The sequence below is a fragment of the Ammospiza caudacuta genome, chromosome 4 (assembly GCF_027887145.1).
Source record: "Ammospiza caudacuta isolate bAmmCau1 chromosome 4, bAmmCau1.pri, whole genome shotgun sequence".
Lineage (NCBI taxonomy): Eukaryota > Metazoa > Chordata > Aves > Passeriformes > Passerellidae > Ammospiza > Ammospiza caudacuta.
In genome coordinates this window covers 72,417,675-72,444,509 of record NC_080596.1, presented here as the reverse complement: position 1 = coordinate 72,444,509, position 26,835 = coordinate 72,417,675, and the positions used below count along the sequence as shown (strand labels likewise).

The 26,835-nt window shown below is 60.0% G+C and overlaps 1 protein-coding gene across 1 annotated transcript; it reads right to left on the bottom strand.

Annotated features, from left to right (window-relative positions):
- Positions 1-391: 391 nt before the first annotated feature.
- Positions 392-26,835, bottom strand: VPS16 (VPS16 core subunit of CORVET and HOPS complexes). The gene is made up of 24 exons (XM_058804010.1): positions 26,718-26,835; positions 25,795-25,883; positions 25,606-25,700; positions 24,278-24,406; positions 23,672-23,816; positions 22,824-22,939; positions 20,846-20,968; positions 20,110-20,165; positions 19,154-19,243; positions 17,667-17,761; positions 16,508-16,584; positions 16,291-16,422; positions 16,083-16,210; positions 15,970-16,005; positions 13,558-13,666; positions 13,352-13,486; positions 13,160-13,268; positions 11,631-11,728; positions 9,617-9,721; positions 5,461-5,538; positions 4,389-4,558; positions 4,035-4,131; positions 2,407-2,510; positions 392-1,322 (listed from the first exon to the last, which is right to left on the bottom strand). Exons 1-24 carry the CDS (start codon positions 26,768-26,770, stop codon positions 1,178-1,180), a joined length of 2,514 nt encoding a protein of 837 aa, XP_058659993.1. The 5' UTR covers positions 26,771-26,835; the 3' UTR covers positions 392-1,177.

Below are 26,835 nucleotides of genomic sequence, written 5' to 3'. Positions count from 1 at the left end.
CAGCGTCCCCCTTGGAACCTCTCCAATGTCCCCCCAGTGTCCCCCTGGGACCCCCCCCAGTGTCCAACAATAACCCCCTGGGACACACCCAATGTCCCACAATGTCCCCCTGGGAGCCTCCCAACGTCTGCCCAATGTGCCCCCTGGGACCTCCTCAATATCCCCCCAGTGTCCCCATGGACCCCTCCAATGTCCCCCCAGGGATCCCGAATGTCCCCCCAATGACCCCTACAATGTCCCCCCAAGTGACCCTTGGGGACACCCAATGACCTTCCAGGCCCCTGGAGCCGCTCCTGAACCCTGTGTGTCCCCTCCCGTCCCTCCCACCCATCCCGGTGTCCCCAGTGCCCCCAGCCCTCCTTGGTGACACAGGACACAGAGCTCTTCTCTTTATTGAACAGGCAGGGAGGGGACCCCGCTGTCCCCAGCGGCGCCACCTCTGCCACCCATCCAGCAGGGACACGGCCAGGAGCAGCTGCCAGGGGACAGGGACACACCAGGGGGGCTGGGGGTGTCCATGGAGTGTCCCCACGGTGTCCTTGGGGGTGTCCATAGGGGCGTCCTTGGGGGTGTCCCTGGTGTGTCCATGGGGGTATCCATGGGGTAGCCCTGGGGTGTCATTGGGGTGTCCTTGGGGTGTCCTGGTGGCATCCCTGGTGGTGTCCCTGGTGGTGTCCCCAAGGTGTCCATGGGGTGTCCCTGGGGTGTCCCCAAGGTGTCCATGGGGTATCCCCGGGATTGTCCATGGAGTGTCCCCAGGATGTCCCCAGGGTGTCCGTGGGCTGTCCATGGGGGTGTCCCCGGGATATCCATGGGGTGTCCCTGGGGTGTCCTTGGGGCATCCCTGCAGTGTCCCTGGGGTGTCCATGGGCTGTTCTTGGGGTGTCCCTGGGCTGTCCCTGGTGGTGTCCCTAGGATGTCCATGGGGTGTCCATGCGGTGTCCCTGGGGTGTCCTTGGGGCATCCCTGCAGTGTCCATGGGGTGTCCCTGGGCTGTCCCTGGTGGTGTCCCTAGGATGTCCATGGGGGTGTCCATGCGGTGTCCCTGGGGTGTCCACGGACTGTCTAAGAGGTGTCCCTGGGGTATCCATGGAGTGTCCCCCCAGTGTCCATCCTGGTGGTGTCCATGGGCTGCCCCTGGGGCTGTGCCCAGGATGTCCCCGGCGTGTCCCCAGTGTCACTTTTTGAGGAGCTGTGCCCGGGCGCGGTTCAGCCTCTCAGCCAGGGCGCCGTCGGTGCCGGGGGAGCACCGGGACAGCACCAGGCTCATCTCGGCCTCGTTCTTGCGCTCCATGGCCGCCTCGGCCGCCTGCTCCAGGTCCCTGCGACACCACAGAGCCGTGAGGGGACAGCGCAGAGGGGACAGCGCGGGGACACAGGGCAGCCCCACCTTCCCATCGCTGTCCCACTGCCCCGGCAGCTCCCGGTGTCCCCAAAGCCTCCCACAGTGTCACCCCCAAATCCCCATTGCTGCCCCACAGGGAGTTCTGCTGCGTGTTGCCACATCCCCTGTCCCCACAAGGGTCCCCTGCATGTCCCCCTGAATATCCCTGGGATGTTCCCCTGAGGGTCCCTGGGATGATCCCCTGGATGTCCCCACAAAGGTCCCTTGGACATCCCCACAAGGATCCCCTGGATGTCCCTGCAAAGGTCCCCAGGATGTCCCCTCCCGAGGGTTCCTGGATGTCCCCATCAGGGTCCCCAGGATGTCCCCCTGATGGTCCCCAGAGGGTCCCTGGGATGTCGCCACCAGGGTCCCCGGGATGTTCCCCTGAGTGTCCCCTGGATGTCCCCCGCCAGGTATCCCTGGGATGTCCACCTGAGAGTCCCCGGGATGTCCCCCTGAAGGTCCCCAGGATGTCCCCCCCAAGGGTCCCTGGATGCCACACTAAGAGTCCCCTGCATGTCCCCCTGCGGGTCCCTGGGATGTCCCCCAAGGATCCCCTGGATGTCTCCCTGAAGGTCCTGTGCATGTCCCCCTGAGAGTCCCCAAGATGTCCCCCCAAGGGTCCCCAGGATGTCCCCCTGAGGGTCCCCTGGATGTCCCACTGAGTGTCCTCAGGATGTCCCCCCCAAGGTTCCCTGGTTGCCACCCCAAGAGTCCCCTGCATGTCCCCCTGAGTATGTCAGGGATGTCCCCTGAGGATTCCCTGGATGTCCCCTGAGGGTCCCCTGGATGTCCCCCCCTAAGTATCCCTGGCATGTCCCCTGAGGGTCCCAGGATGTCCCCTGAGTGTCCCTAGGATGTCGTCCAAGGATCCCCTGGATGTCCCCTCACTGACAGTCCCCTGGGTGTCCCCTGAGGGTCCCTGGGATACCCCCTAAGGGTCCCCTGGATGTACTCCCTGAGCATCCCCTGGACGTCCCCCAGGATGTCCCCTCAGGTCCCTGGATGTCCCCACGCACCCCACGAGGACGAAGGCCTTGACGCGCTGCTCGGGCGGCACACGCGGCGCGTATTTCTTGGCCTCGTAGCGGTTGTGGTGCTTCACCGCCACCTCCACGAAGGGCTGGGAGGGAGGAAGAGCAGGGAGAGGTGAGGAAGAGCAGGGAGAGGGGAGGAAGAGCAGGGAGAGGGGAGGAAGGGCAGGGAGAGGTGAGGAAGAGCAGGGAGAGGGGAGGAAGAGCAGGGAGAGGGGAGGAAGAGCAGGGAGAGGGGAGGAAGGGCAGGGAGAGGGGAGGAAGAGCAGAGAGAGGTGAGGAAGAGCAGGGAGAGGGGAGGAAGAGCAGGGAGAGGGGAGGAAGGGCAGCGAGAGGTGGAGGATGGAGGATGGAGGGGCTGGAGAGGGGAGGAAGAGGATGGGGAGAGGGAGAAGGAAGGAAAATGGTGGAAAAGCAGGAATGGGAAGGGAATGGGAGAGATGGAGAAGGGAGGAAGAGGAGGGAGGTGGGAGGGTTGGAGAAGGGAGGAAGAGGATGGGAATGCAAGGATGGGAGGGCTGGAGAAGAAGGAAGAGGATGGGGAGATGGAGAAGGAAAGAAAATGGTGGAAGAGCAGCAATGGGATGGGAATGGGAGAGATGGAGAAGGGAGGAAGAGGATGGGAGGGTTGGGAAAGGGAGGAAGGGGATGGGAGGGTGGGAGAGAGGAGGAAAAGGATGATGGAGGTGAAAAGGGGAGGAAGAGGATGAGAGGGAGAGGGTGGGTGGGTTGGAGAAGGAGGAAGAGGATGGTGGAGATGGAGAAGGGAGGAAAACAGTGGAAGGGCTGGAGAGAGGATGATGAGGGTGGGAGAGCAGGAATGGGAAGGCTGAAGAAGGAAGAATGGGAGAGATGGAGAAGGGAGGAAGAGGATGGGAGGGTTGGGGAAGGGAGGAAGGGGATGGGAGGGTTGGAGAGAGGAGGAAAAGGATGGTGGAGGTGAAAAGGGGAGGAAGAGGATGAGAGGGAGAGGATGGGTGGGTTGGAGAAGGAAGATGGGGGTGCAGAAAGGAGGAAGAGGATGGGGAGATGGAGAAGGAAGGAAAATGGTCAAAGATCAGGAATGGGAATGAGAGAGATGGAGAAGGGAGGAAGAGGATGGCAGTGGTGGAAAGGGGAGGAAGAGGATGGGAAGGCAAGGATGGGAGGGCTGGAGAAGGAGGAGGAGGAAGAGGATGAGAGGGAGAGGATGGGAGGGTTGGAGAGGGAAGAAGATGGGGGCAAAAGAAGGGAGGAAGAGGATGGGGAGATGGAGCAGGAGAGAAGGAGATGGTACAGCTGGGGAAGGGAGGAAGAGAATGGGAGAGATGGAGAAGGGAGGAAGAGGATGGAAAGAGATAAAGAGGGGAGGAAGAGGATGGGAGAGCTCAAGAGGGGTGGAAGGGGATGAGAGAACTGAAACAGGGAGGAAGATGATGGGAAGAATGGGACCTCTAGAGAAGGAGGAAGATTATGGGAGAGTTGGAGAGGAGAAGAAAAGGGTGGGAAGGGCAGGGAGGGGAGGAAGAGGATGGTGGAGCTGGAGAGGGGAGGAAGAGGAGGGTAGAGTGGGAATGGGGAGGAAGAGGATGGGAGGGCAGGGAGGGGGTGACTGAGGCAACCCAAGCTCTCACCAGGTACCCAATGGGCGACTTCTTGCTCTTGGAGAACTTCTCCATCTCCTCCCAGTCCCCGCGGGTGGCCAGGGCGTTGATCTTCAGCCACCAGTACCTGGCACAGGGGCACAGGGGGTCAGGGCTGTCCCTGAGCCCCGCAGGGCTGTCCCTGAGCCCCCCAGGGCTGTCCCTGATCCCCCCAGGGCTGTCCCTGAGCACCCCCAGGGCTGTCCCTGACCCCCCCAGGGCTGTCCCTGAGCCCCCCAGGGCTGTCCCTGAGCCCCCCAGCTCCCCCAGGGCTGTCCCTGAGTGCCCCAGGGCTGTCCCTGACCCCTCCAGGGCTGTCCCTGACCCCTCCAGGGCTGTCCCCACCTCTTGTCCGGGATCCGGAAGTCCCGGTAGAGCTGCTCGGCGCGCTTGTGGTGCCCGTCCAGGATGAGGGTGGCCACGGTGTCGTGCAGGGACAGGTCCAGGTAGGGCTTGTCCAGCTCCTCCTGCAGGTGCCGCTGCAGCCGCAGCAGCTTGATCTGCTCCTCGGTGGCCTGGGGACATGGGGACATCCTCGATGCCCTCAGCCATGCCCTGGGCCAGTCTCAGCGTCCCCAACCCTGCCCTGGCCCAGACTTGATGTCCCCAGAGTCCCTGATCCAGCCTCAACGTCCCTGTCCCAGCCCCAGAGTCCCCATCCCATCCCTGAGGTCCCTGTCCCAGCCTCGATGTCCCTGTGTCAGCCCCAGAGTTCCTGGCCCAGCCTCAATGTCCCCTCCCCCGGAGGTCCCTTCCCCGGTCCTGTTCCACCCTTGGGGTCCCTTTTCCAGCTCTGTCACAGCCTTGGAGTGGCTGTACCAGCCCAGTCCCCATCCCAACCCTGAGGTCCCCAATCCAGCTTTGGTGTCCCTGTCCCAACCTCAATGTCCCCAGCCCAGCCCCAGGGTCCCTATCACAGTCCCAGGATCTCCATCCCAGCTTTGGGGTGCCTGTACAAGTCCTGAGGTCCCCAATCCAGCCTTGGTGTCCCTGTCGCAACCTTGATGTCCCTGTCTCAGCCTCAATGTCCTCAGCCCAGCCCCAGAGTCCCCATCCCATCCTGATGTCCCTGTCTCAGCCCTGAGGTCCCTGATCCAGTCTCGATGTCCCCATCCCAGCCCCAGAGTCCCCATCCCAACCTGAGGTCCCTTTCTCAGCCCTGTCCCAGCCTTGGGGTCCCTGTCCCAGCCTTGGGGTCCCTGTCCCAATTCCAGGGTCTCCATCCCAGCCCTGTCCCAGCCCTGTCCCAGCCTTGATGTCCCTGTCCCAGCCTCAATGTCCCCACTCCAGCCATGCCCCTGGACAGGCAGCCACTCCCCCAGCCTTGTCCCCAGGGCAGGCACAGGTGACCTTGTCCCTGGTGTCCCCGGTGTCCCCAGTGTCCCCAGTGTCCCTGGTGTCCCCTGGGCACTCTCACCTTGGCAGCAAAGTCGTTCTTGGCCTTGTAGAACTCATCCAGGGCGTTCTGCAGGGCGGCCACGCGGCCCTCGATCCGCTGGGATGGCACAGGGATGGCACAGGGACATGGGGACATGGGGACATGGCACAGGACATGGTACAGACATGGCACAGGGATGGCATGGGGAATGGGGACATGGCACAGGACACGGTACAGACATGGCACAGGGATGGCATGGGGAATGGAGACATGGCACAGGACACGGTACAGACATGGCACAGGGACATGGCACAGACATGTCATTCCTTGGGTGGGATCCCTGGATAGATCCTGACTCCCTGGGCAGGATCCCAAACCTGGCACAGGTGGCATGGGATGGGCACGGTCCCCCACAGCCCTGGGGTGCAAACTGGCAAGTCCCCATTCCCACACCCCGAGCCCCATTCCCACATCTCCATCCTGCCATTCCCACCATCCCAAATCCCACAATTCCCAGATCCATCCCAATCCCCACATTCCCACATCCCAAATCCCATAATTCCCATTTCCATCCCAAATCCCACAATTCCCATTTCCATCCCAAATCCCACAACTCTATCTCAAATCCCTGTCATTCCCCAACCTCAAATTCCTCAATTCCCGCCATCCCAAATCCCACAATTCCCAGATCCATCCCAATCCCCACATTCCTGCATCCCAATCCCACAATTTCCCCATCCCAAACCCAAACTACAAATCCCAAACCCCAGACCCCACAGACCTTCTGGCCGTAACCCCCAGCACGTGCAGGTTGCCCAGCTCCTGATAACCCCCTGAAAGTCCCCAAAACCCTCAAAACTCCCCCAAACCCCGACATTCCCACACCCAGACCCCACAATTCCCCCATCCCAAACCCCAAATCCAAAACCCCAGACCCCAAATCCCAAATCCCAAACCCCAGACCCCACAGACCTTCTGGCCGTAACCCCCCAGCACGTGCAGGTTGCCCAGCTCCTGATAACCCCCTGAAAGTCCCCAAAACCCCCAAAATTCCACCAAAACCCCACATTCCCACACCCAGACACACAATTCCCCCATCCCAAACACCAAACCCCAAATCCCTGACCCCAAACCCCACAAATCCCAAATCCCAGACCCCACAGACCTTCTGGCCGTACCCCCCCAGCACGTGCAGGTTGCCCAGCTCCTGGTGACCCCGAGCACCCCCAAAACCCCCCCAAAACCCCACATTCCCCACCCCAATCCCACAATTCACCCATCCCAAACCCCAAACCCCAAACCCCAAACCCCAGACCCCAAATCCCAAACCCCAGACCCCACAGACCTTCTGGCCGTAACCCCCCAGCACGTGCAGGTTGCCCAGCTCCTGATAACCCCCTGAAAGTCCCCAAAACCCCCAAAACTCCCCAAAACCCCCACATTCCCACACCCAGACCCACAATTCCCCCATCCCAAACCCCAAACCCCAAATCCCTGACCCCAAACCCCACAAATCCCAAACCCCAGACCCCACAGACCTTCTGGCCGTACCCCCCCAACATGTGCAGGTTGCCCAGCTCCTGGTGACCCTGAGCACCCCCAAAACCCCCCCAAAACCCCACATTCTCCACCCCAATCCCACAATTCACCCATCCCAAACCCCAAACCCCAGACCCCAAATCCCAAACCCCAGACCCCAGACCCCAAATCCCAAACCCCAGACCCCAAATCCCAAACCCCAGACCCCACAGACCTTCTGGCCGTACCCCCCCAGCATGTGCAGGTTGCCCAGCTCCTGATAACCCCCTGAAAGTCCCCAAAACCCCCAAAATTCCACCAAAACCCCACATTACCACACCCAGACCCCACAATTCCCCCATCCCAAACCCCACAAATCCCACACCCAGACCCACAATTCCCCCATCCCAAACCCCAAACCGCAAATCCCTGACCCCAAACCCCACAAATCCCAAATCCCAGACCCCACAGACCTTCTGGCTGTACCCCCCCAGCACGTGCAGGTTGCCCAGCTCCTGGTGACCCCGAGCACCCCCAAAACCCCCCAAAACCCCACATTCTCCACCCCAATCCCACAATTCACCCATCCCAAACCCCAAATCCAAAACCCCAGACCCCAAATCCCAAATCCCAGACCCCACAGACCTTCTGGCCATAACCCCCAGCACGTGCAGGTTGCCCAGCTCCTGGTGACCGTGAGCACCCCCAAAACCCTACATTCTCCACCCCAATCCCACAATTTCCCCATCCCAAACCCCAAACCCCAGACCCCAAACCCCAAATCCCAAATCCCAGACCCCACAGACCTTCTGGCCATACCCCCTCAGCACGTGCAGGTTGCCCAGCTCCTGATAACCCTGATCACCCCCAAAACTCCCCAAAACCCCACATTCTCCACCCCAATCCCACAATTCCACCATCCCAAACCCCAAATCCAAAACCCCAGACCTCAAATCCCAAATCCCAAACCCCACAGACCTTCTGGCCGTACCCCCCCAGCATGTGCAGGTTGCCCATATCCTGGTAACCCCCTGAAAGTCCCCAAAACCCCCAAAATTCCACCAAAACCCCACATTCCCACACCCAGACCCCACAATTCCCCCATCCCAAACCCCACAAATCCCACACCCAGACCCACAATTCCCCTATCCCAAACCCCAAACCCCAAATCCCTGACCCCAAACCCCACAAATCCCAAACCCCAGACCCCACAGACCTTCTGGCTGTACCCCCCCAACATGTGCAGGTTGCCCAGCTCCTGGTGACCCCGAGCACCCCCAAAACCCCCCCAAAACCCCACATTCCCCACCCCAATCCCACAATTCACCCATCCCAAACCCCAAACCCCAAACCCCAAACCCCAGACCCCAAATCCCAAACCCCAGACCCCACAGACCTTCTGGCCGTACCCCCCCAGCATGTGCAGGTTGCCCAGCTCCTGATAACCCCCTGAAAGTCCCCAAAACCCCCAAAATTCCACCAAAACCCCACATTCCCACACCCAGACCCCACAATTCCCCCATCCCAAACCCCAAATCCAAAACCCCAGACCCCAAATCCCAAATCCCAGACCCCACAGACCTTCTGGCCATAACCCCCAGCACGTGCAGGTTGCCCATATCCTGGTGACCGTGAGCACCCCCAAAACCCTACATTCTCCACCCCAATCCCACAATTTCCCCATCCCAAACCCCAAACCCCAAACCCCAGACCCCAAACCCCAAATCCCAAATCCCAGACCCCACAGACCTTCTGGCCGTACCCCCTCAGCACGTGCAGGTTGCCCAGCTCCTGATAACCCTGATCACCCCCAAAACTCCCCAAAACCCCACATTCTCCACCCCAATCCCACAATTCCCCCATCCCAAACCCCAAATCCAAAACCCCAGACCTCAAATCCCAAACCCCAGACCCCACAGACCTTCTGGCCGTACCCCCCCAGCATGTGCAGGTTGCCCATATCCTGGTAACCCCCTGAAAGTCCCCAAAACCCCCAAAATTCCACCAAAACCCCACATTCCCACACCCAGACCCCACAATTCCCCCATCCCAAACCCCACAAATCCCACACCCAGACCCACAATTCCCCCACCCCAAACCCCAAACCCCAAATCCCTGACCCCAAACCCCACAAATCCCAAATCCCAGACCCCACAGACCTTCTGGCTGTACCCCCCCAGCACGTGCAGGTTGCCCAGCTCCTGGTGACCCCGAGCACCCCCAAAACCCTCCCAAAACCCCACATTCTCCACCCCAATCCCACAATTCCCCCACCCCAAACCCCAAACCCCAGACCCCAAATCCCAAACCCCAGACCCCAAATCCCAAACCCCACAGACCTTCTGGCCGTAACCCCCCAGCACGTGCAGGTTGCCCAGCTCCTGGTGACCCCGAGCACCCCCAAAACCCCCCCAAAACCCCACATTCTCCACCCCAATCCCACAATTCCCCCATCCCAAACCCCAAATCCAAAACCCCAGACCCCAAATCCCAAATCCCAAATCCCACAGACCTTCTGGCCGTACCCCCCCAACATGTGCAGGTTGCCCAGCTCCTGGTGACCCTGAGCAACCCCAAAACCCCACATTCTCCATCCCAAATCCCACAATTCCCCCATCCCAAACCCCAAACCCCAAATCCCAGACCCCAAACCCCACAAATCCCAGACCCCACAGACCTTCTGGCCGTACCCCCTCAGCACGTGCAGGTTGCCCAGCTCCTGGTGGTTGTCGTCCTGGTTGTACAAATCCTTCAGCGTCTCCCGCTCCTGGTGCCGGCAGAACTGGGGGGCAACGGGACATTTGGGGTCACCTTTGGGCTCAGGGGGACACCCAGGGGGTCAAGGGACACTTTTGGGGTCAAGGGACATCCTAGGGATCAAGGGACACTTTTGGGGTCAAGGGACACTTTTGGGGTTTTGGAAGAATGGCTTTCCCAAAACTCCTCAGGGTGGCTCAGGAGTTTTTGGGGTCACTCAGGGAGTTTTTGGGGCTACTCAGGAGGTTTTGGGGGCGTTCAGGGGGGTTTTCTGGGGGGCTCAGGGGGTTTTTGGGGTCACTCAGGGTGTTTTTGGGGTGTTTCAGGGTTTTTGGGGCGCTCACCTGGCGGTATAGGCTGTGCTCTCAGGGAGTTTTTGGGGTTACTCAGGGGGTTTTTGGGACGCTATGGGGTTTTTTGGGGTCACTCAGGGTTTTTTGGTGTTTTGGGGTTTTTGGGGGGCTCACCTGGCAGTACAGACTGTGGCATCAGGGTGTTTTGGGGGTGCTCAGGGGTTTTGGGGGTCACTCAGGGGTTTTTGGGGCACTCACCTGGTGGTACAGGCTGTGGTGTCCAGTGTTTTTGGGGTGCTATGGGGTTCCTGGCGTTTTTGGGGTGTTTTGGGGTTTTTGGGGCGCTCACCTGGCATTACAGGCTGTGCTCTCAGGGGGTTTTTGGGGTGTTTTTGGGGTGCTGGCCTGGTGGTACAGGCTGTGCTGTCAGAGTGTTTTTGGGGTGCTCAGGGGTTTTTGGGGTGCTGATCTGGTGGTACAGGCTGTGTTCTCAGGAGGTTTTTGGGGTGCTCAGGGTATTTTTGGGGTCACTCCGGGGGTTTTTGGGATGCTCAGCGTGTTTCTAGGGTTGTTCAAGGGGCTTTTGGGGTGCTCAGGGTGTTTTGGGGTCGCTCAGGGTGTTTTTGGGGTGTTTTGGGGGTTTTTGGGGCGCTCGCCTGGCGGTACAGGCTGTGCTCTCAGGGAGTTTTTGGGGTCTCTCAGGGATTTTGGGGTTATTCAGGGGTTTTTGGGGTGCTCAGGGGTTTTGGGGCGCTCACCTGGCGGTACAGGTTGTGCTCTCAGGGTGTTTTTGGGGTGTTCTGGGGATGTTTTTGGGGTGTTTTGGGGATGTTTTTGGGGTGCTCAGGGGTTTTTGGGGCGCTCACCTGGCGGTGCAGGCTGTGCTCTCAGGGGGTTTTTGGGGTGCTCAGGGTGTTTTGGGGTCCCTCAGGGTGTTTTTGGGGTGTTTTGGGGTTTTTGGGGTGCTCGCCTGGCGGTACAGGCTGTGCTCTCAGGGAGTTTTTGGGGTCTCTCAGGGATTTTGGGGTTATTCAGGGGTTTTTGGGGTGCTCAGGGGTTTTGGGGCGCTCACCTGGCGGTACAGGTTGTGCTCTCAGGGAGTTTTTGCGGTCTCTCAGGGATTTTGGGGTGCTCAGGGGTTTTTGGGGCGCTGACCTGGTGGTGCAGGCTGTGCTCTCAGGGGGTTTTTGGGGTATTTTGGGGATGTTTTTGGGGTGCTCAGGGGTTTTTGGGGCGCTCACCTGGCAGTACAGGCTGTGCTCTCAGGGGGTTTTTGGGGTGCTCAGGGGTTTTGGGGTGCTCACCTGGTGGTACAGGCTGTGCTCTCAGGGGGTTTTTGGGGTGCTCAGGGTGTTTTGGGGTCCCTCAGGGTGTTTTTGGGGTGTTTTGGGGTTTTTGGGGTGCTTGCCTGGCGGTGCAGGCTGTGCTCTCAGGGGGTTTTTGGGGTCCCTTAGGATGTTTTTGGGGTGCTCAGGGGTTTTGGGGCGCTCACCTGGCAGTACAGGCTGTGCTCTCAGGGGGTTTTTGGGGTGCTCAGGGGTTTTTGGGGCGCTCACCTGGCGGTACAGGCTGTGCTCTCAGGGGGTTTTTGGGGTCCCTTAGGATGTTTTTGGGGTGCTCAGGGGTTTTTGGGGCGCTCACCTGGCGGTACAGGCTCAGGGCCACGGGCTGGTTCTGCAGGGTCATGAAGAAGGAGCCGCGGTTGAGCTCGTTCTTGAGGTGCAGCACAACGGTGTACACTGTGGGGACAGGGACAGGGACACGGGGACAGGGACAGGGGACAGAAGGGTTTTGTTGGAGCTTTTTCCTGCACCTCCCAATCCCCTCTGTGCCCCCTGATGCTCCACGTGCTCCCCCAGACCCCAAAACACCCCCAAAAGGCTCTCCCAGACCCCAAAATGATCCCAAGGGGCTCCCCAAAGACCCCAAAATGGTCCCAAGGGATTCAGCCACACACCAAAACATTCCCAAGGGGCTCTCCCAGACCCCACAATGTTCCTAAAAGGCTCTCCCAGACCCCAAAATGGTCCCAAGGGATTCAACCAGACCCCAAAATGTTGCCAAGGTGCTCCCCCAGACCTCAAAATGCCCCAAAAAGGCTCTTCCAGACCCCAAAATGGTCTCAAGAGGCTCCCCAAAGACCCCAAAATGGTCCCAAGAGGCTCCCCAAGATCCCAAAATGCCCCCAGAAGACTCCTCCAAACCCCAAAACACTCCCAAGAGGCTCTCCCAGACCCCAAAATGGTCCCAAGGGACTCCTCAAAGGCCCCAAAATGGTCCCAAAGAATTCATCCAGACCCCAAAATGTTCCCAGGAGGCTCTTCCTGATCCCAAAATGTTCCCAAGGGACTCCCCAAAGACCCCAAAATGTTCCCAAGATGCTCTCCCAGATCCCACAATGCTCCTAAAAGGCTCTCCCAGACCCCAAAACGTTCCCAAGGGACTCTCCAAAGACACCAAAATGCTCCCAAGAGGCTCCCCCTGATCCCAAAACACTCCCAAGGGGCTCCCCCAGACCCTATTACTTTCCCAAGGGGTTCCCCAAGACCCCAAAACAGTCCCAAGAGGCTCTCCCAGACTCCACAACATTCCCAAGAGGCTCCCAAAGACCCCAGAATGCCTCCAAAAGGCTCCTCCAGACCCCAAAATAGTCCCAAGGGACTCCTCAAAGCCCCCAAAATGGTCCCAAGGGATTCATCCAGACCCCAAAATGTTCCCAGGAGGCTCCCCCTAATCCCAAAACATTCCCAAGGGGCTCCCCCAGATCCTATTACTTTGCCAAGGGGCTCCCCAGGACCCCAAAACGCCCCCAAAAGGCTCCTCCAGACCCCAAAACATTCCCAAGGGGCTCTCCCAGACCCCACAATGTTCCTAAAAAGCTCTCCCAGACCCCAAAATGGTCCCAAGAGATTCAACCAGACCCCAAAACGCCCCAAGAGGCTGTCCCAGACCCCAATATGGTCCCTAAGGATTCATCCACACACCAAAACATTCCCAAGGGGCTCTCCCAGACCCCAAAATGGTCCCAAGGGGCTCTCCCAGACCCTGAAATGCCCCCAAAAGGCTCTCCCAGACCCCAATACACCCCCAAGAGGCTCTCCCAGACCCCAATACACCCCAAAAGGCTCCCCCAAACCCCAACCCCCCCCAGGCCCGCCCTGTCCCCTCACCCAGGTCGGTGTCCCCGCTCTCGATGGCTTTGCCCAGGGCCAGTTTGCTCCGTTTCATCTTCAGCAGCAGCGGCACCTGCTCCCCGCTCCGGGGCTCGTACTCCAGCAGCTGCCCAGGGCACAGCGCTGTCACCTCGTCACCCGGGGGGTGGCAGTGCCACCCCGCGTCCCCTCCCCGTGCCACCAGCCCACCTTGATGGCCAGCTCGGCGCGGCCGCAGTCGTAGGCGCGCGTGGCGATGTCCGAGTAGGAGATGCCCGCGGTGTCCCCAAGCTTCTGGTTGATGGCCTGGGCCACCTCCTCGTCCGACTTGTCCTTCTGCTGCACCTGTGGGGACAGCGAGGAGCGTCCCCAGGTGTCCCCGAGGCGGGGTGGGGTGTCCTGGGGTGTCCCCTCACCTTGTAGCAGGCCCAGTGTGCCAGGATGCGGCTGACGCCCTGCATCTCGGGCAGGCGCAGGAACTCGCAGATGCGGATGGCCAGCGGGTACAGGCGGCGCAGGACCAGCCTGGGGACAGCGGGACGGGGACATCAGGGGGACAGGGACATCAGGGGGACAGGGAGGGGTCAGAGGGACAGGGAGGGGTCAGGGGGACATGGAGGGAAAGGGGGATATGGGTATGCGGGGACAGGCGGAAATGGAGCGGTCATATGGGGCTTAGGAGACACCACGGGGGACAGGGGACACCAGAGGGGACCAGGAGACACCAGGGGGGTGAGGGGACATGGACAGGTCAGGGGGATATGGGGGGAAAGGGAACACAAGGGGACAGGGGACATGGAGAGGCCAGGGAGAATGGACAGACAGGGGACACCAGGGGGACAGGGGACATGGAGAGGTCAGGGGAATATGGGGGAAAAGGGGGATATGGAGGGGTCAGGGGACACCAGGAGGGACAGGGGACATCAGGGGGGACAGGAGACACAGGGGCATCAGGGGACATCAGGGGGACATGGAGGGTACAGGGGGACATGGAGGAGTCAGGGGCATATGGGGGAGTCAGGGGGATATGGGGGACAGGGGACATGAAGGGGTCAGGGGATTCCAGGGGACACACAGGATACCAGGGGGGAGAGGGGACACAGGGGGACATGGGACATGGAGGGGACAGGGGACACCAGGGGGGTGAGGGGACTTGGAGGGGTCAGGGGGATATGGGGGGAAAGGGAACACAAGGGGACAGGGGACACTGGAGGGACAGGGGACATGGAGAGGCCAGGGGGAATGGACAGACAGGGGACACCAGGGGGACAGGGGACATGGAGAGGCCAGGGGACACCAGGAGGGACAAGGGACACCAGGGGGGGACAGGAGACACAGGGGGCAAGGAACATGGAGAGGTCAGGGGGATACGGGGGAAAAGGAGGATATGGAGGGGTCAGGGGACACCAGGGGAGACAGGAGATACCAGCGGGGACAGGAGACACAGGGGGACAGGGGACACCAGGGAGACATGGAGGGCTCAGGGGGACATGGAGGGGTCAGGGGACACCAGGGGGGACAGGGGACATGGTGAGGTCAGGGGACATGGAGGGGTCAGGGAGATATGGAAGGGTCAGGGGGATATGGGGGACAGAGGGACATGGAGAGGCCAGGGGACATGGGGGACAGGGGGACATAGGACACCAGGAGGGACAGGGGACACACAAGGTTGGGGGACATGGAGGGGACAGGAGGACACAGGGGGACAGGGGACACGGGGGGACATGGGGACATGGAGGGCTCAGAGGGCACGGAGGGACAGGGGACATGGAGTGGTCAGGGGGACACACAAGGGGTCAGGGGCAGGGAAGGGTCAGGGGACATGGGGGGACAAGGGGACACCGGGGGGGATAGAGGACATGGGGGCACAAGGGGGGGACATGGAGGGGTCAGGGGGATACGGGGGTCAGGGGACACCAGTGGGGGACAGGGGGACACACAGGACATGTACAGGGAATTGAGGAGTTGGGTTGGGTTTGGGAGATCCCCAAGTGCTGGGAACTGCTCAGCCCCTGGATATGGGAATGGGATGGGGAAAGTGGGATTGGGGAATTTGGGATCGGGGCATTGGGATGGGGGATTTGGGATGAGGAATGTGGGATGGGGGGCATTGGGATGGGGAATGTGGGATGGGAAAAGTGGGATGGGGGATTTGGGATGAGCAATGCTGGATGGGGGATTTGGGACAGGGAATTTGGGATGGGGAATTTGGGATGAGGACTGTAGGAAGGGGGGCATTGGAATGGGGAATGTGGGATAGGGAATGTGGGACGGAGGGGATTTAGAGGGGTCCACAAGCGTTTGGAGCTGCTCAGCCCCTGGACATGGGAATGGGATGGGAACTGTGGGATGGGGAATTTGGGATGGGAAATGTGGGATAGGGGCATTGGGATGTGAATTTGGGATAGGAACTGTGGGATGGGGAATTTGGGATGGGAAATGTTGGCTAGGGGCATTGGGATGGGGAATTTGGGATAGGAAATGTGGGATGGGGAATTTGGGATAGGAAATGTGGGATGGGGAATTTGGGATGGGAAATGTGGGATGGAGGTATTGGGATGGGAAATGTGGGATAGGGAATTTGGGGTGCTGGAAGCTGCTCAGCCCCTGGATATGGGAATGGGATGGGAACTGTGGAATGGGGAACTTGGGATGGGGAATTTGGGATAGGGATTGAAAGATGGGACCCTCGGAACGGGGAAGGTGGGATGGGGATTTTGGGCTATGCAATACAGGATGAGGACGTTAGGACAGGGACTGTGACACACAGAATTTGGGATGGGAACCACGGGAAGGCTCGGGATGCTCCAGGGCTGCGGGGCTCTCACCTGTCCAGCAGCACCTCGATGGTGAGCTGCTTGTATCTGCAGGGACAGTCAAGGCACATTTGGGATCACGGCTGCCCGGGAAGGCCCTGACCCCATGGCAGGCAGTAGGATACTGGGTGAAGGTGAGCGGGATCCCGATCTGGTAATCCCTGATGGCGTTGAGCACCCGCAGGTCCTGGCACATGCGCACGAACCCCTCCGGAGGGAACTTATCCAGGAAACACTTCCCAAAGGAAGCTGCCTGTGGGATCAGGGGGGGAAATCAGGGAAAATCCTTCATCTTTCAGCTCCCTCCTCCTCCTCCTCTTGCTGCTGGCTCACCCTCAGCAGGGATTTCTGGGTCTCAGGCTCGTGCTCGTAGCCCGCAGCCTCGATGCACTGGCCCACGGCCTCGGGGAGCAGCTGCTGCTCGCGGATCTCCCGCAGGTACTCGTCGGCCTTCTGGCTCTCCTTCTGCAGGACGAGGAGAAGGAGAAGCCCTGGGACACAGATCCCTGGGGATGCCAGCCCAGGGGGGCTCTCTGGGAGGGGGATGTACCTCGTACTCCTTCTGAGCCTCCAGCAGCAGAGCGCCCGGGGCCATGGAGGCGATGCGGAAAATCTCCTGGCTGGCCTCTGTGGGACGGGGACACAGCGGGGATCAGGGGCTGCTCCAGCCTGGGGGTGGCACCTGGTGCCACTGCCAGCACCTGGCAGCGCCCTGCAGCTCCCATGAGCTCCTTCCATGATCCCCTCCAGCACCGGGATCGTGGAATGGGTTGGGTGGGAAGGGATCTTAAAGCCCAATAATTCCACCCCATCCATGGGCAGGGACAGTTCCCACTGTCCCAGGTGGATCCAAGTCCATCTAAGCTGACCTTGGGCACTGCCAGGGATCCAGGGGCAGCCACAGCAAATCTGGCAATTCCAGCCCAGCCAGCAATTCCTTGCCAAGATCCCAGCCCCATCTTCCTTTTCCCAGTGGGAGCCATTCCCTGGCTCCTGTCCCTGCAGGCCTTGTCCCCAGTCCCTCTCCAGCTCTCCTGGAGCCACTTTAGGCTCTGCAAGGGGCTCTGAGGACTCCCTGGATTTTCCCTTCTCCAGGGGAACATTCCCAGCTCTCCCAGAGCAAAAGAGCTCCAGAATCCTGGAATGGTTTGGGTTGGAAAAGAGCTTAAATCCCAAAAATTCCCACCCCATCTATGGGCAGGGACACCTCCCACTGTCCCAGGTGGATCCAGCCTGGCCTTGGACACTGCCAGGGATCCAGGGGCAGCCACAGCAAATCTGGGAATTCCAGCCCAGCCCCTGCCCACCCTCCCAGACAGCAATTCCTTGCCAAGATCCCAGCCCAATCTCCCCTTTCCCAGTGGGAGCCATTCCCTGGCTCCTGTCCCTGCAGGCCTTGTCCCCAGTCCCTCTGCAGCTCTCCTGGAGCCCCTGCAGGGACTCTGAGGATTCCCTGGAATTTTCCTTTCTCCATGAGAACATTCCCAGCTCTCCCAGCCTGGCTCCAGAATCCCAGACAGGTTTGGGTGGGAAGGGACCTTAAATCCCACCCATCCCCACCAGGGACACCTCCCACCATCCCAGGGTGCTCCAAGCCCCATGTCCCACCTGCCCTGGGACATTCCCATGGATGGAGCATCCACAGCTCCTCAGGGAATTCCTGTGCCAGGATCCCACACCCCAGGGGCCCAGGAGGGCAGGGAACTCACCGGGGATCTCGTGCAGGAACTCGTGGGTGCTGCGGGACAGGATCCTGACCCCGTCCAGCTCGGGCACCAGGTAGGAATCCTCATCCAGGACAAAGCTGGGATCCTGCTAAGGATGCCCATGGACACGGCTCCGGGACAGCGCGGAGAGACTGGAACCCCACGGGAGGGGGGAAGGACTTGGGAACATCCCATGGGACGGGGAAGCACTTGGGAACATCCCATGGGACAAGGGAAGGACTTGGGAACATCCCATGGGATGGGGAAGGACTTGGGAGCATCCCATGGGATGGGGAAGGACTTGGGAACATCCCATGGGATGGGGAAGGACTTGGGAACATCCCATGGGATGGGGAAGGACTTGGGAACATCCTATGAGACAGAGGAATGACCTGGGAGCATCTCATGGGATGGGAGAAGGACCTGGGAGCATCTCATGGGATGGGGGAGCACCTGGGACAATCCCAAGGGATGGGGAAGGATCTGGGAACATCCCATGGGATGGGGAATGGACCTGGGAGCATCCCCTGGGACAAGGGAAGGACCTGGGAACATCTCATGGGGTGGGAAAAGACCTGGGAGCATCCCATGGGATGGGGAAAGGGCCTGGGAGCATCCCACGAGATGGGGAAAGGACTTGGGAAGATCCCATGGGATGGGGAAGGACCTGGGAGCCTTTATGAGGCTTGGGAGCATCTCCTGGGACAAGGGAAGGACCCGGGAGCATCCCATGGGATGGAAAAAGGACCTGGGAGCATCCCCTGGCGTGAGGAAGGACCTGGAAACATCGCATGGGACAGGGGAACAACCTGGGAGCCACTGTGGGGCTTGGGAAAATCCCATGGGACAGAAAAGGATCTGGGAGCACCTCCTGGGACAGGAGAAGGACCTGGGAGTATCCCATGGGATGGGGAAAGGATTTGGGAACATCCCAGGGAACAGAAAAGGATCTGGAAGTCAGAGTGGGGTTGGGAACATCCCATGGGACAGGGAAAGGACTTGGGAACATCCCATGGGACAGAGAAGGACCTGGGAGCATGCCATGGGACAAGGGAAGGACCTGGGAGCCTTTGTGGGGCTTGGGAGAATCCAATGGGACAGAAAAGGATCTGGAAACCAGAGTGGAGCTGGTAACATCATATGGGACAGAAAAAGGACCTGGGAGCATCCCATGGGACAGGGAAAGGACTCAGGAGCATCTCATGGGATGGAAAAAGGGCCTGGAAGCATCCTATGGGATGGGGAAAGGATTTGGGAACATCCCAGGGAACAGAAAAGGATCTGGGAGCATCTCATGGGATGGGGAAGACACTTGGGATCATCCCACGGGACAGAAAAGTACCTGGAGATTCCAGCCCACCTGAGAGCACCCCGTGGGACAAGGGAAGGACCTGGGGACATCCCTGGTGACAGAGCAGCAAGGGGGGCAGCAGTGTGGGTGCCAGAGGAGGTGGCAGCGCCCCTGGCGTGTCCCTGTCCCCAAAGGATACCGGATGCACTCCGAGGAGTTGCCCACCACCATGAGCTGCCGCTCCCAGGCCAGCACCACGGCGCGCTGCCGGCTGCGGGGCCGCGTGCACCTGCGGGACCCCAACATCAGCCCCAGCCCTGGGACCCCAACATCAGCCCCAGCCCTGGGACCCCAACATCAGCCACAGCCATGGACCCCAACATCAGCCACAGTCCTGGACCCCAACATCAGCCACAGCCCCGGGACCCCAACCATCAGCCACAGCCATGGGACCCCAACATCAGCCACAGCCATGGACCCCAACATCAGCCACAGCCCCGGGACCCCAACATCAGCCACAGCCATGGACCCCAACATCAGCCACAGCCATGGACCCCAACATCAGCCACAGCCCCGGGACCCAAACCATCAGCCACAGCCATGGGACCCCAACATCAACCACAGCCCTGGACCCCAACATCAGCCACAGCCCTGGGACCCCAACCCATCAGCCACAGCCCTGGACCCCAACATCAGCCACAGCCCTGGGACCCCAACCCATCAGCCACAGCCATGGACCCCAACATCAGCCACAGCCATGGGACCCCAACATCAGCCACAGCCATGGGACCCCAACCATCAGCCACAGCCCTGGGACCCCAACCATCAGCCACAGCCCTGGGACCCCAACATCAGCCACAGCCCTGGGACCCCAACATCAACCCCAGCCCTGGGACCCCAACATCAACCCCAGCCCTGGGACCCCAACCCATCAACCACAGCCCTGGGACCCCAACCCATCAACCACAGCCATGCGATCCCAACATCAACCACAGCCCTGGGACCCCAACATCAACCACAGCCCTGGGACCCCAAACGGGGACAGGGACACCCGGGGGTCCCACAGGGCTGGGGGTGGCACAGGGACAGGGACGGGGACAGGGACCAGGACGAGGACGGGGACAGGGGACACAGGGACAGGGACAGGCAGCTCACCAAACCATCTGCTTGGGCGGGGTTCGGATGCCGGTGTTGAACTCGCAGAACTTCTCCTGTGGGAGAGGAGAGAGGTCAGGGACACTCCTGGGGGAACTGGGAATGGGGGGAACTGGGAATGGGGGCAACTGGGAATGGGGGGTGGGTGCTGGGCCACCAGAAGGTCCCACAGGAACTTCCAGATCCAGCTCTGGGAGCAACCAGGGCTCCAAGCAAGATGGGGAAAACATTTTTTTTACTATTATCAATGTCAGGCAAAGATTTTTTTATTATTTATTATCATCATCAATGTCAGGCAAAGATTTTTAAATTATTATTACTATTACTATTATTATTATTATTATTACTATTATCAATGGCAGTCAAAGATTTTTATATTTTTTTATCATCAACAGCAGGCAAAGATTTATTATTATTATTATTATTATTATTATTATTATTAGTGGCAGATAAAGACTTTTTTATTATTATTATCAATGGCAATCAAAGGTTTTTTTTAATCATTAGTATTATCAACAGCAGGCAAAGATTTTTTTATTATTATTACTATTATCAATGGCAGGAAATATTTATTATTATTATTACCAATGGCAGGCAAAGATTTTTTTTTTATTATTATTATTATTATTATTATTATTATCAATGGCAGCAAAGATGTTTAATTTTGTTTTAATTAATGATTCTCAGTGGCAGGCAGGGGTTTGCAGGTGCAGGGACATTTCTGGCCAGGGCTCACCTTGAGCGAGGCCGTTCCCATCCAGACGCAGCCGGAGTCGCAGAACAGCGCCAGCAGCCGGTGGGTGAAGGACACGGCCACGTGCAGGAACGGCCCCGCCGAGGGGCTCAGCCCGGGGGGCGTCTGTGGGGACAGGGACATCGGTGGGGACACCATGGGGACACCAACGGGGGACCAGAGTGACACCAGGGGCACGGTCAGGACAGGGGGTTCATCAGTGGGGACACCAACAGGGCTCAGAGTGACACCAGGGGCACGGTCAGGACAGGGACAGAGGGGCACCAATGGGAACACCAATGGGGGATCAGAGTGACACCAGGGGCAGGGTCAGGACAGGGGGGACACCAATGGGGACCTTGGAGTGACCCCTGAGTGGTGTGGTCAGAATGGGGGTCACCAAAGGGGGCTCAGAATGTCCCCAATGGGCATGGTCAGGACAGGGCAGGGCACCATTGGAGTGACCCCTGAGTGGTGTAGTCAGGACAGGAGGAGCACCAGAGGTCACAAATGGGGGCTCGAAGTGACCCCAAGGGACGTGGTCAGGACAGGGGGGTCACCAACGGGGGATCAGAGTGTCACCAGAGACAGGGTCAGGAGAGGGGACACCACTGGGGACACCAATGGGGTTCAGAGTGACACCAAGGGGTGTGGTCAGGACAGGAGAGTCACCAATGGGGGCCTTGGAGTGACCCCCAAGTGGCACAGTCAGGACAGGGGGGACACCAGGGGACACCAATGGGGGCTTGGAGTGACACCAGGTGGTGCAGTCAGGACAGGGGCGTCACCAATGGGGACCTCGGAGTGAACCCTGAGTGGTGTGGTCAGGACAGGAGGAGCACCAGGGGACACCAATGGGGGCTTGGAGTGACCCCAAGGGACGTGGTCAGGACAGGGACACCATGGGGACACCAACAGGGAGATCAGAGTGACACCAGGGAGCATGGTCAGGACAGGGGGATCACCAGTGGGGACACCACTGGGGGCCTGGAGTGACCCCTGAGTGGTGTGGTCACAACGGGGGACACCAATGGGGGCTCAGAGTGACACCAAGGAGGGTGGTCAGGGCAGGGCACCATTGGAGTGACCCCTGAGTGGCGTGGCCAGGACAGGGGGGTCACCAATGGGGACCTCAGAGTGACCCTAAGTGGTGTGGTCAGGACAGGGGACACCAGTGGGGGCTCAGACTGACACCAAGGGGTGGGGTCACAACAGGGAGGACAGCAGGAGACACCAATGGGGACCTCAGAGTGACCCCCAGGTGGTGTGGTCAGGACAGGGACACACCAGGGGACACCAGTGGGGGCTCAGAGTGACACCAGGGGCATGGTCAGGACTGGAGAGTCACCAATGGGGACCTTGGAGCGACTCCCAAGTGACATGGTCAGGACAGGGGGATCACCACTGGGGACACCAATGGGGACCTTGGAGTGACCCCAAGTGGTGCAGTCAGGACAGGAGGGACACCAGGGGACACCAGTGGGGGCTCAGAGTGACATCAAGGGATGTGGACAGGATAGGGGGGTCACCACTGGGGACCTTGGAGTGACCCCCAAGTGACATGGTTCAGGACAGGGGGGTCACCAATGGGCATCTCCGAGTGACCCTCAAGTGGTGTGGTCAGGACAGGGGGGGTCACCAGGGGACACAATGACCCCATTTGGTGTGGTCAGGACAGGGGGGTCACCAATGGAGGCCTTGGAGTGACCCCCAAGTGACATGGTCAGGACAGGGGGGGTCACCAGGGAACACCACCAGGGGCTCAGAGTGACACCAAGGGTGTGGTCAGGACAGGGGGGTCACCAATGGGGACCTCAGAGGCATCCAGGATGGAAAGGATTTGGGAGCATCCCCTGGGATGGGACAGGAGAAGGACCTGGGAGCATCCCAGGGGACAGGGGAAGGAGCTGGGCACACCCCAAGGGACAGTGGGGACAGTGGGGACAGTGCAGCCCAATCCCCAATTCCCAAAGGGCCTCACCAGCACGGAGCAGGAGGTGTTGTCCAGCAGGAAGAGCTCCTGTCCCATGGCCAGCAGCACCATGGTCACCCTGTCCTGGGCCAGCACGGTCCAGCACGGCGGGGCCTTCTGCAGCCCTGCGGGGACAGTGACACCCCTGGGACACGGGGACAGAAGGGACAGGGGGGACAAGGGACAGGGAAGGACAGAGAGAAGGGGATTGGGGACAGAGGGCACAGAGAAACAGAAGGGGAACAGGGAGGACAGAGAGGACAGAGAAGGACAGAGGGGACAGACAGGGACAGTGGGGATTGGGGACAGAGGGACAGAGAAACAAGGACAAGGGAATGGGGGGACAGAGGGACAGAGAAACAGAAGGGGAACAGGGAGTACAGAGGGGACAGAGAGGGACAGAGGGGTCAGAAGTGGACAGGGGGACAAGGAGACAGAGAAGGACAGGGACGGACAGAGAGACAGAGGGGGACTGAGGACAGAGGGCACTGAGGGATGGTGGGACAAGGAAAGGACACATGGAACAAAGTGGGGACAGGGTAGACAGAGGTGGACAGGAGGGACAGTGGGGACAGAACAGAGGGACAGAGAAACAAGGACAAGGGAATGGGGGGACAGAGGGACAGAGAAACAGAAGGGGAACAGGGAGGACAGAGGGCACAGAGAAGGACAGAGGGGGACACGAGGGACAAAACAGAGGAGCACGTGGGACAGCAGGGATTGGGGACAGACGGACAGAGAAACAAGGACAAGGGGATAGGGAGGACAGAGGGACAGAGAAACAGAAGGAGAACAGGGAGGACAGAGGGGGACAAAGGGGGACACAGAGGGACAGAGAGGGACATGGTGTCACCCACCAGGGACCTCGGGCAGGCGGCGCAGCTTGAGGTCGTCGATGTTGGTGGCGAGGGAGAAGCGCAGCGCTCCCGTCAGGATGGCCACGCCCGTGCCGAACTCCGTGTGGAACACCTGCGCCTCCAGCACGTGGTTCTGCAGCACCTCCTGCAGGACACGCCGGGGAGGGGACACTGGCGACACGCTGGGGACACGCTGGGGACACCGGGGCTCGGCTGGGGCAGGCAGTGAATGTGCTGCTCTCCGGGACGGATCCCAGCTCCTTCCCGAGGGATGGGACAGCCCCGGTTCTGCATCCCCCAAACCCCACCCAGGGCATCTCAGGAGGCGGAAATGGAGAAGATGAGATGGGGTGGGATTATGGGAAGGAATTCCTGGTTTGAGGGTGAAGAGGGGCTGGGATGGAATTCCCAGAGAATTCCATCTGGATGAAATTCCACTCCTGGATCCCTGGGAGTGTCCAAGGCGAGGCTGGACAGGCTTGGAGCAGCCTGGGATGGTGGAAGGTGTCCCAGGGCAGGGGTGGAATGGGATGGGCTGTGAGGTCCCTTCCCACCTGCCCCATCCCAAATCCCACCCCAAATCCATCCCACACCCCGTTGCCTCACGTTTCCCATGCTGAAGTGCCGCTTGAACTCGCAGAACAGGTTGTAGACCAGGACAGTGCCATCCTCCTGGATGCACAGCAGGTCCTCCCCCGCTGTCCAGCCCAGGTGCACCAGGGGGCCGCTCTTCCACTGGGAACGGCACGGAAGGGTCAGCCCCGAGCCAGGGACGGCCCTCCAGGGACACACCTGGGGTGCCGGAGCTCTGACAGCTTCTCCACAGCTTGGACACCTCACCCAGAGGCCCAACACTTCACCCTGAGATCCAACACCTCACCTGGAGGTCCAACCTCTCATCCAGACGTCCAACACCTTGTCCACAGTCCAACACCTCACCCAGAGGACTGACATCTCACCCAGAGGTCCAACCTCTCATACAGAGGTTCAACACCTTGTCCACAAGTCCAACACCTCAACCAGAGGACTGATCCTCATCCAAAAGTCCAACATCTGATCCACAGGGCTGACACCACACCTTATCCAGAAGTCCAACATTGACACTTCACCTGGAGGCTCAACACCTCATCCAAAAGTCGAACACCTCATCCAGAGGTCCAGCACCTCATGCAAAAGTCCAGCATCTCATCCAAAGGGCTGACACCTCACCTGGAGGTCCAACACCTCACACAGAGGTCCAACAGCTCATCCAAAAGTCCAAAACCTCATCCAGAGAACTGACACCTCATCCAGAGGTCCAACACCCTACCTGGAGGTCCAACACCTCATCCAGAGATCCAGCACCTCATCCAGGGAACTGACACCCCACCTGGAGGTCCAATATCGCATCCAGAGGTCCAGCACCTCATCCAGAGGTCCAGCACCCCACCTGACCCGGCTCTGCAGGTCCCTGCAGTCCTGGCACTGTCCCTCAACTGCCCCATGTCCCCCTCAGCCCCAGGCAGGGGGGAAGGAGGATGTTCCCGTGGCTCCAGTCCTCATCCCATTCTCCTGTCCCATTCCTGGGGAGCAGGGAAAGGATTCTCCTGCTCCAAACTCATTCCATCTTCTTCTTCCATCCCTCATCAGCAGGAAAGGATTGGCTTGCTCCAAACCCATCCCATTCTCCTGTCCCATTCTTGGGCAGCAGGAAAAGGATTCTCCAGCTCCAAACCCACCCTATCTTCTTCTTCCATCCCTCATCAGCAGGGAAAGGATCTTCCTGCTCCAAACCCTTTTCCATCCTCTTCTTCCATCCCTCATCAGCAGGGAGAGGATTCTCCTGCTCCAAACCCATTCCACCCTTTTCTCCCATCCCAGGGCAGCTCCCATCCGTTCCCCGTGCTCCCACAGCCCTGTCCCCCCACCCAGGCTGTCCATCCCCCCCAGCTCACCGGGACACTGGCCAGGAGCAGCCCTGAGGCCGAGTAGATCTCCAGGAGCGGGCGGGCGCTGGGGGTCTTGTCCCGCCGGGAATTCCTCAGCAGAGCTGGGACAGGGACAAGGACAAGGAGGGGACAGTCCCTGAGCCATGGGTGGCACAGCCCCGGCTCAGGGAGGGGGGCTCGGGGGGCTGCACGCACCTATGGGACCCCCATACGGGGCAGCTGCCACCACACAGTCACGGAGATCCTCCCGCAGCCCCCATTCCATGGAGTAGAGCTCCAGCTTCCTGATGGGACACGGATGCATGGATGGACGGATGGATGGATGACGGATGGATGATGGATGGATGGAAGGATGGAAGGATGGAAGGATGGATGGATGGATGATGGATGAATGGATGGATGGAAGGACGGATGGATGGATGGATGGATGAATGGATGGATGATGGATGGATATGCAACAGATACAGGGACAGGAGATCCATGGACAATGCCCATCCCCAAACCAGCCCTGAGATCCCCAAGAAACCTCAGGAGCCCCAAGATCCACAGACACCCCGGGAACCCCCAAAGATTCCCAGGAATCCCCCAGACCAGCGCAAGGAGCCAGGGCCATCTCGGGACCCCTCCAGCAACCCACAGGACCCTCCACCAGCCAACCCCAAGCCCACCCTGGGACCCCTCAGCCATCCCGGGACCCTTCAGCCATCCCCGGACCCCTCAACCACCCCTGGGACCCCTCAGCCATCCCGGGACCCCTCAACCACCCCTGGGACCCCTCAGCCATCCCGGGACCCCCATCCCCAGCCAGCCCCAAGACTCGTGTCCACCCAGGGACCCCCTTAATCCCCCGGGACCCCCATCGCCAGCCAGCCCCGTGGTACCCCAGAACATCCAAAGTAACCCCATAACCACACCCCGGGATCATAGCCATCTCCGGGATCCCCGTTCTAGCCCTGTCATCTCCCCGAGCCCCTCGAGCAGTCCCGGGACCCCCGAGCAGCCCCGGGACCTCCAAGCAGCCCCGGCACCCCCGAGCTCTCCAAGCAGCCCGGGGATCCCCGAGCAGCCCCGGGACCCCCGAGCACCCTCAGGCCGGTGCCGCCCCCGCCGCCCCTCACCGGTAGAAGGTCTCCTCGCCCAGCGGGTTCCAGTTGGCCGTGTAACAATCCATGGCGCGGCCGGGATGGGGGAACCGAGATGGGCCGAGGGGAACCGGGACCGAGACCGGGATCCGGA